Source organism: Amaranthus tricolor, chromosome 8, assembly GCF_026212465.1.
Source record: "Amaranthus tricolor cultivar Red isolate AtriRed21 chromosome 8, ASM2621246v1, whole genome shotgun sequence".
Taxonomy (NCBI): domain Eukaryota; kingdom Viridiplantae; phylum Streptophyta; class Magnoliopsida; order Caryophyllales; family Amaranthaceae; genus Amaranthus; species Amaranthus tricolor.
This window is the reverse complement of record NC_080054.1, coordinates 10,185,218-10,195,599: the sequence shown is the minus strand read 5'-3', so window position 1 is coordinate 10,195,599 and position 10,382 is coordinate 10,185,218. Positions and strand designations below refer to the sequence as shown.

The following is a 10,382-nucleotide window of genomic DNA, read 5'->3' as shown; positions in this document are numbered from 1 at the left end:
ATATATATATATATATATATGTATATATATATATATATATATATATATATATATATATATATATATATATATATATGTATATACTTATATATATGTGTATATATATATATATATATATATATATATATATATATATATATATATATATATATATATATATATATATATATATATTTATATACGTATATGTATGTGTATATATATAAATATACATATGTATATACGTATATATATATATATATATATATATATATATATATATATATATATATATATATATATATATATATATATATATATATGTATATATATGTATATATGTATATATATATATATATATATATATATATATGTATATATATATATATATATGTATATCTATATATATATATATATGTATATATATATATATATATATATATATATATATATATATATATATATATATATATATATATGTATATATATATATATATATATATGTATATATATATATATATGTATATATATATATATATATATATATATATATATATATATGTAATATATATATATCTATATATATATATATATATATATATATATATATATATATATATATATATATATATATATATATATATATATATATATATATATATATATATATGTATACATATATATATTTATAATTCGAACCACAATGAGTGTAGAAGCATCGAAAAACTTCCTTCCTTAACCTGAATTCTGCCGATTTGAGGAAGGATTGAGTGAGTTTTTGGTCCTATTGATTACACATCAAATCCAAGCCAAAAATAAAGCTTTGAACTTGAATTTTTCGGTTTCTTGCTGCTGCAAACAGAAGGTAGTCCTTGATTTCTTTCCTTGTTTTTCCTTAATAATTATGCTCTTATTCATATACTTTCCCTTGTATAATCTTTCATTCATGTCTTAAACTCTAAATATTGATGAATCTTGGAATGTGTATGAGTGAGTAGATGAGCCATTAAATTGGAAATTCATGGAAAATGTGTTTGAGTTATGTGATGATGAGAATTTAAGTGTGGGCTATGATTTTAGTAGTAGATTATTCGAATGATTTAGTTGCGGTTAGTTCAGTGTTCTTGGGATGTAATATGAACCTTTTAAAATTATGGTAATGGTTAAATGTTGAGATTATTGGTTTTAGTTGTTAAATAAATGTAGTAAGAGATATTTGATAATAAGATAGTTTGGATGAATTATTACTCTTTGTGGATTATTATTGATTTTGGATTTGAATGTCTACCTTTGGGTTTTATTATAGATATAAAGAGGATTATAGATATTAATTAAGATTGATGAATCTTGAGGTTAGTATGATATTTGTGAACATCAAATTTAAGAGATTGATGGAAATCGATTGGTTATGGTAAGGTTATGGATGATTTAATGTTCTGGAATAGGTTATTATATTCTTTTGAGGACTTTTGGACTTTGAGTTTGTATGTTCACAATTCTGTTTGATTGAAATATAAGGAGAGTACTAAAAGTGAGTAATATTGAGAGAATGTTAAAGAACTCTAGATCGTGTCTATAAATCTTGATGACATATCACAGCTTGGGTTAGAACACGCATAATTCTTTAAAGATTAGATATGCTAGAAAAGAATCCATGAGTAAGTTACGACCTTAGGAGGAGATGTAATAAGCTATATGAACCTAGTTTCTAGTATCGAACACTTTGTTGTGATGTTATGTTTGTTATGCTTCAGGAGGCGGCATCATCGAGGGACCTTTCTAGTTGATAGCTGCGAATCGATCACGGCCCTTTGAAGCGTCATTGGTGAGTAGTAGCAGTCCCTTAAAGGGTCTGATCAGACTACATTCTTGAACATAAACATTTTACTAAAGCTCTTTTGAAATTGTAAATTGTTGAGACAAATGTTGTTGTGAATGCTTATGCTGATACTATGATATGGTCAATGGATCGGGCTTGCGAGCTGGTCATTGACGGAGTCGAGGAACATTGTTCCTTGCTCCCTGTTTGAAGCAAATTGTCATTGAGATATTGACTAGCTTCACCCGAGAGTGACATAGACTTAGAGCTATAGATGTTCCTCTCAACTAGACTCCCTGTGCGCACATAGATATAGGAAACTGATATTGCTTTTAAACCTATGATTTGAATTACTGTGTTTTGTTGTTTGGATTGTTACTTCTCATTTAGTTTAATCTGACCTTCTGTTGTTTTCAACTTTTAGTTTGTCTACAGATCGGAACCAGATGGGAATAATGGATTAGCGGAGGTGATTAATGGTTTCAAGGATGTATATGGAGCTGAGTACTTAGGAATTATAGATTTGTATTAGGAATTTCGGATAAATGTAAATTTGGAGGATAAGGGATGGTGAAAGTATCCGGGATTATAGGGAAAGGATGCTGATGGTTAAAACAAAAGCCGAAAGGGTATGTTACGACTTAGAGCTGGACCTAAATAGGTTGTATCATTTATCCGAGACTAGGACGGGAGTAGGACTTACAGAGGGGGAGCCTAGTAGGGATAATCATCGAGAAGAACCCCTAAAAGAGGAAGAACCCATGGAAGAGGGAGAACTCAACTTAGGGTATGAACCTGAATTAGCTGCGAAATCAATGGAAGAACGGATCTTACCTGATCTGCCACGAGTAGAACCCGAGATTCAGTCTGAGAGTGATATTGAAATGTGGGAGCCTTTGCGGGAACCACCTACTTAAATAGAGATTTCCAGCGAAGATGAGAGAAGGAATTAGGGGTCGCATTATGATTTGTATGACTATGAGACTGGATATGATAGGGGGTGGTCAGAGGAGGAGGACCCCGAAGAAAAAGTACCAACAAACCACCCTAGGGATAGTGACAGTGAATCAGAAGAAGCATATTCGAATTCCAGCTTGGATTCTGGGGAAGACGGGGATGATGCAGACTTTGATATAGCAAGTTACGACGAGACTGTTGACTTTTGGGACGCTTGGCGTTAAATGTTTTACTTCTCTTCTTAGTACCTTTCCTTTAGATATTTTCTTTTAAGTTATCATCTTCTATGAATAATGTAAATGCTTTGCGTGAATCAGTTATGATGTATTAGGAAATATCAATATTATAAAAAGATTATGTTCTTCCAATGAGGTGTGATGTGCATTATATATTTGAAACACTTTTACAGTATTTTATTAAGTTCAATATATATATATATATATATATATATATATATATATATATATATATATATATATATATATATATATATATATATATATATATATATATATATATATATATGTATATATATATATATGTATATATATATATATATATGTATATATATATATATATATATATATATGTATATATATATATATATATGTATATATATATATATATATGTATATATATATATATATACATATATATATATATATATACATATATATATATATACATATATATATACATATATATATATATATATATACACACACACACACACACACACATATATATATATATATATATATACACACACACACACACACACACACACACACACACACACACACACACACACACACACACACACACACACACACACATATATATATATATATATATATATATATATATATATATATATATATATATACATACATACATATGAATAAATGCACCTATGTACTAATAAATAAGTAATTAAATGTTAAGTCAAAAACTCAGCAAACTCTGTTCTTTCTCCAAAACTTTCGAACCTTAGGACATTCTTCTGATTAGTACCGTTTCTTTCACTTGCAGAAGATGCCTCCGATTTCTAAGAAAAGACTGTCTAGAAGCAATGCCAACCGTACACTAAGGAGTTTAGTAAGAGCTCTTGCGGATGTGGGCACTCCACGAGAGAGATCTGTGTCGGAATTAGCCTTTGATATGAGTAAGAGGATCAGTCAGAGCAAACCCTCGACTTTCAATGGTAAGAGGGAACCATCGGAACTCGAGCTCTGGTTAAGGGAATTTGACAAACTTTTTGATGTGGTTGAATGCCCAGAGGAACTGAAGGTCAACCAGGAAGCGTTTTATTTGGTTGGTGAAGCCGACTATTGGTGTGCAAATAGTAGATCTGGGTTATTTAAACAAGTTGATGGAGTCTTTAGTTGGGATTTGTTTAAAAGGGCTATGCGAGAGAAATTCTACCCTTTGGACGTGAGAAAAGATAAGTCAAACGAGTTCGCTCGTTTGGAGATGGGAGGCATGACTGTTGATGAATACTACCGAAAGTTTATAGAATATATTCAGTACTATCCTGACAATGTTCCCACTGAGGAGAAAAAGATGCAGCGATTTGAACTGGGATTTTCATATGACATTAAAAAAACATATTGAGAGGAACTGCTATAATACCCTGGAACAGATGTACAAGCGTGCGTCTCAAATAGGGAACATTCTGAGGAAGGAGAAGGAAAAAGAGAAGGGTAAGGTCCCTGAGAAGAGGAAGGAGATTCCAGGCCAGACATCAGGAGGTTCGCCGGACTTTATCAGAAGAAAGCTAGGTACTTCGGAAATTTTCAGGGAAGTAGGTCTAGTACAAATTCTGGGTTTAGGGGAGACGCGAAGCCTACTAAGCCAATACTGGACCGAGATGGCAATGAAAGGAAGTATTTCTGTAGGAGATGTAGGGGAAACCATCTTGGAAAGGATTGTGATGGAAATTTGGTTGAATGTAATTTTCTCCACAAGAGATTACATAGGGAGTATGAATGCTACATCAAGAAAGGGAGTGGGAGTCAACAGCGGGGTGGGCGGCACCGGAAGCAGAATTTGAATAACTCCGTAAGGCAAGTCAACCTGCAGTACGGAAATGGTAATCATGGAAACACTGCTCAGAGGTTTCAGCGACCTATTAGTGGGGGGACAAGGCCGGGTGAATGGAAACCGGATCGAAGGGTCAGGTATGCAACGTGGGGGTAATCAAGTGGAAGGAATAAATGTACAGCCGTTTGGTGGATGGGTAACTGCGGTCTGTGCAAGGGAAGCTGACCAAGCAACGGATGTAGTTACAAGTACGTTCACCATTCATTCTGTAGCTGTTAATGTACGTTTTGACTGGGGTGCAACATGTTCATTTCTTGCAAAGAGTAAAGTAGAGGAGTTGAATTTAGGAACAATTGAAAAAGTTTCTTATATAGTGGCTGTTCCATCGGGAAGATTGTATAATTGTGATAGATTGTATAAGGAAGTGCCCTTAAGAATAGGGAAGGTCATTTTTCCTAGTGACTTGTATGTGTTAAATATGGAAGGCTTAGAGGTAATTTTGGGGATGGACTGATTAGGAAAATATAAAGCCACTATAGAATGTAGGGAGCAGAGAGTGACGCTAGAAGGACCAAGAGGGGAAAAGGTTAGATATCGGAAATTTCAAAAAGGACCCCCAACGAATTTGGTGTCGACCTTAGAATTGCAAAGACTCATGAGGCAAGGACACCCTGTGTACTTATGTCATATCAGCCAAGTGGGGAAGAAGGAGGAGGATCCTAAGAATATTGCGGTTGTGAATGAATTTATAGATGTTTTCCCTGATGAAATTCACGGCGTGCCTCCTCAACGGGAAATTGATTTCATAATAGACTTGGTGCCTGGGACGGGACCAATTTTTAAGGCCCCTTATCGCATGGCTCCGAAGGAGATGGAAGAATTAAAGTCTCAGTTTGAGGAATTGTTGGACAAGGGTTATATCCGACCTAGTGTTTCCCCTTGGGGGGCTCCAGTTCTTTTTGTAAGGAAGAAAGATGGCAATCTGAGATTATGTATTGATTATAGGGAACTAAATAAGGTGACCATTAAGAACAAGTACCCATTACCCCGCATCGACGATTTATTTGATCAATTGAGAGGAGCTGGGATCTTTTCAAAAATTGACTTAAGATCGAGCTATCACCAACTAAGAATAGCTGAAGGGGATATATATAAAACAGCTTTTAGAACACATTATGGGCATTATGAGTTCACTATGATGCCATTTGGATTAACAAATGCTCCAGCTGCATTTTGTGTTTGATGAATCAAGTATTTGGTGCGTTTTTGGATAAGTTCGTGGTAGTCTTTATTGATGACATATTGGTCTATTTGAAAGACCGGGATGATCATGAGAAACATCTACGTTTAGTCCTGCAAACCCTGCGAGAAAATAAGTTGTACGCGAAATTGTCGAAGTGTGACTTTTGGTGGGAAAAGGTCTCATTTTTGGGACATTTTGTTTCTAAGGAGGGCGTCTCGGTTGATCCGGAAAAAATAGAGGCAGTTCGAAGTTGGTCGTCACCAAAGAATGTCACCGAAGTACGAAGTTTCTTGGGCTTGGCTGGGTATTACCGTCGCTTTGTCAAGGATTTCTCGCGCATTGCCCGACCTATGACTTCGTGATGAAGAAATAGAAGAAGTTTGAGTGGACTGACGAGTGTTAACAGGCCTTCGTGACATTGAAAGAAAGGTTAACTACGACCCCTGTTCTTACTCTACCTGACCCAAAGTTGGATTATACTGTTTACAGTGACGCATCGAAGAAACGATTTGTGTACTGATGCAGGACCGTAAGGTGATTGCTTATGCATCACGACAATTAAGAGTACATGAAGTTAATTATCCTACTCATCATCTGGAGTTAGTTGCTATAGTGTTTGCTCTCAAAATATGGCGGCATTACTTGTATGGCGTCAAATGTAGGATCTACACTGATCATCAAAGTCTGAAGTATCTCTACACTCAGCCCGATTTAAACATGCAACAACGTCGGTGGCTAGAGTTGATGACAGATTATGATTTGGAGTTCATATATCATGAGGGACGAGCAAATTTAGTAGCCGATGCGTTGAGTAGGAAGTCGAATCACTCATTGTCTGCCTTGGACGGAGTTGAAGAGTTGCATCGGGATTTTGCGAGGTTGAACTTGGAAGTGGTGCGTAAGGGTGCATTACAGGGATGTCTGAATGCTTTGTCTATTCGACCTTCGTTCTTTGAAGAAATTTTGAATTCCCAGGATAAAGACCCGAAACTGTTGAAGTTGAAGGAACAAGCTCGGGAAGGAAAAGCGGAGGGATTCTTTGTTCATGAAGATGGGAGCTTGAAGTTCAATGGTCGTTGGTGTTTGCCGACAGGGGAAGAATCTTTGAAGGAACTTATCTTGGATGAGGCCCATTGTACGAAATTTTCAGTCCATCCGAGCGGTGATAAAATGTATCAAGACCTTAAGCTAATCATTTGACAAGTTAAATGTGTAAACACTTGTCAAATGGTGACAAAATGTTTTGGATGTCCGGGATGAAGAAGGATATTGCAGATTATGTCTCGTGCTGTTTGACTTGTCAAAAGGTTAAAAATGAGCCTAAAAGACCAGGAGGTTTACTGCAACCTTTGGAGATACCGGTATGAAAGTGGGATGATATCTCTATGGATTTTGTTGTGGGTTTACCCCGGATGAAGGCGGGAAATGATGCGTTATGGGTCATAGTGGATCGTTTGACTAAATCAGCACGTTTCAACCCTATGAACTGTCGTTGGGAGATGGAACAATTAGCTCGAGCTTACATTAAGTATGTCGTGCGATTTAACAGTGTGCCCCGTACTATTGTGTCCAACAGAGATACACGGTATTTGTCACAATTTTGGCAAACCTTGAAACAGGCAATGGGCACTACGTTGCTTTATAGTACGTCTTTCCATCTGCAGACGGATGGGCAGACGGAACGGACAAATCAGATACTAGAAGATATGTTGCGCGCTATTGCCATGGAATAGCAAGGGTCGTGGGATGAACATTTGGACCTGGTCGAATTTTCTTACAACAACAGTTATCAGGCATCTATACAGATGGCTCCATTCAAGGCTTTGTATGGGCGTCGTTGTCGTATTCCGGTTTATTGGGATGATTTCACCGAAGCAGTTACCTTGGGGCCTGAATTGTTGTTCTAAATGACTGAGAAATTGAGATTGGTAAGGGATCGTTTGAAAGCGGCACAGGATCGTTTGAAGTCTTACGCTGATTTAAAGCGACGACTAGAAGAGTTCATCGTGGGCGAACGGGTATTACTTCACGTGTCACCCATGCGCGGAGTAGTGCGTTTTGGTGCTCGTGGAAAGTTTAGCCCTCGATTCATAGGACCATATGAAATTTTGGAACGGGTGGGTAAGGTGGCATATCAGTTACCCCTTCCAAATTCCTTGGAAAAGGTACACGACGTATTTCATGTGTCGCAGCTTAACCGATATCATGCTATAGCTTCTCATGTCTTAGATCCCGAACCTTTAGATTTGGATACATCCTTGTCTTACTCTGAGCAACTGGTTAGAATCTTGGACACGAAGGTCCGTAGTACATGGGAAGCGGCTACATGGGAAACGGAGGACTCTATGCGAGCAAAGTACCCTCATCTCTTTCAGGTTAGTAGCGTTACGCGGACGTAACTTCCTAAGGGGGGTAGAAGGCGATAGGAATTTCGCGCGAGTGCTTTGTGAGGGCGTAACCTTTTTGAGTTATAGTCTTGCCTCTTTACAAGTGTCGTGTTAAGATAGTGTGTGTGTTCTGCGTTTTTCGTTGTCATGCAGGTTACGAGGGCGTAACTTCTTTTAAGGGGGGTAGTCTGTAACACCCCGTAATTTATCGGCTTTAAAAAGAAAATATAATAAGATAAAAAAATAAATAAGATTATTAAATCATACTATTTTACATATATAATTATAAGAATAAAGTAAATTAAATTTTAACGGTAACGAGTTTTATCACGTACGATGTCATCGCGTGACGTTTCTTTTCTGTTTTAACAATATCATAATAATTACTTAATTAATTAATTCATTTAAAAATAATAATAATTAGGGGAAATTGAGGGGGTGGCCGGTTGGTGGAGGCATGGGAGGAGTCTTGTAACTCCTCTCATAATTGTGTATTATGGCACAATTATGACCATTATCATAAGTGTCTATTTATCCTTAAACTCCTTTGATTTTCCTCACCATTTCAAAACATCAACTAAACAAAAAAATTCAGAAATTTTCTACCTTTTTGCTTCTTGAATTCGGCACATTCAAAAGGAAAAAAAAATTCTTTTTGTTCAATCCAATCTTTTGATCAAAGGGTAAGTTTAATTGAATTGTTAATTATAGATTTTATATACAAAGATATTTCTAAGAGAATTATATTTTATGTATGATGATATCCTATGACTTATAAGAGGATTGAATATTTTTTATATATATTTGAAAATTTTCTCTAATAATCCTTTAATAAACTTTAATTTGTTAAAAGGATTAAGAAAAGAACTTCTTGATCAATATTCTTTAACGAAATTTAAATTTGTTATAAGAATTAAGAATTAAAGTTATAATGATATTTAAATAATTTTTTTTATGGTTTACTTCTCTCTAACAAAATTTCAATTTGTTAGATGAAATTTAAATGGTATATACCAAATAGTGTAGTTATTCAAGAGATTATAAATCCTTAAGCAAAATTTGATTTGTTTGAAGAATCGTGTTTATACATATACGTTTTGATTTAAAAGAGTGATTTGGTTTTATGATTCTCTACAAAATTTTAGTTTGTCAAGAGAATTGAGTAGTTAATTTAATTATCGTAATTTATGAAATTTTAAGTTTCTTGAAGGATTTTGTGAATGTGACCTTGTTAGATGTATATTGGTCATGGGATTTAAAAGGTTAATAATTTGAATAATGTATATATAATAAAAATAATAATAATAATAATAATATTATTAATAATAATGATAAAAAAAATTTCGGGCAGCAACAGTTCTGTCTCGGTAAAGGTGACTATCCGGAAATGTTAGTCGTGTTCCGTTGTTTTATGTACCGATGCGTTAAAAACTCGTTAAACGCTTAAAATAATTAAAAATAGTAATTGGATGTTAGAAATTATAAAATTTGGTACCCAAGGTAATTGACGCGTTCCGAACGCAACGGCGAAGTCGGATTTTTTATTTGAAATTATTAAACTGTCCAAATCGATCATTTAAGTTTCCGGTTAAAACTTACAAAATCGGACCTATTAGGATTTTGATGAAAACATTTAAAATTATCAAATCCTAGTGATGTCTTAGTAGTATGGAGTGGATTAAATGTATAAACACGTTCTAATACATGATTGTTTTGTGTGTGTTTGTGATATTTACGAGCTCGATTCATAAGAGGGCGAAATTTCTATCATGGTTAAATATCGTTTGGTTGCAGCGCTTAAAGGTACACGCTTAGACCATACTGTTTATGTGGTTGTGCAAGTATTTTTGTTTCATTTCTAATCGAGGCATTGTAAATCACATAAGGATTAGACATCTCAAATAACTTGAAAGAAATTAATTGGAAATTGAGAATTTATGTGTTTTTCACCCAA

At 34.6% G+C, this 10,382-nt stretch overlaps 1 protein-coding gene across 1 annotated transcript; it reads left to right on the top strand.

Annotated features, from left to right (window-relative positions):
• The first annotated feature begins 6,560 nt into the window (after positions 1-6,560).
• Positions 6,561-7,241, top strand: LOC130821504 (uncharacterized). The gene is made up of 3 exons (XM_057687296.1): positions 6,561-6,640; positions 6,704-6,935; positions 7,017-7,241. The coding sequence occupies exons 1-3, from the start codon at positions 6,561-6,563 to the stop codon at positions 7,239-7,241; spliced, it is 537 nt and encodes a 178-aa protein (XP_057543279.1).
• Positions 7,242-10,382: the final 3,141 nt, after the last annotated feature.

Coding starts and splice junctions, on each gene's coding strand:
- LOC130821504 (XM_057687296.1), top strand. CDS start 6,561: ATGCAGGACCGTAAGGTGATTGCTTATGCATCACGACAATTAAGAGTA. Junction 6,641..6,703: donor TATCCTACTCATCATCTGGA/GTTAGTTGCTAT, acceptor CGTCAAATGTAG/GATCTACACTGATCATCAAA. Junction 6,936..7,016: donor CGAGGTTGAACTTGGAAGTG/GTGCGTAAGGGT, acceptor TTGAATTCCCAG/GATAAAGACCCGAAACTGTT.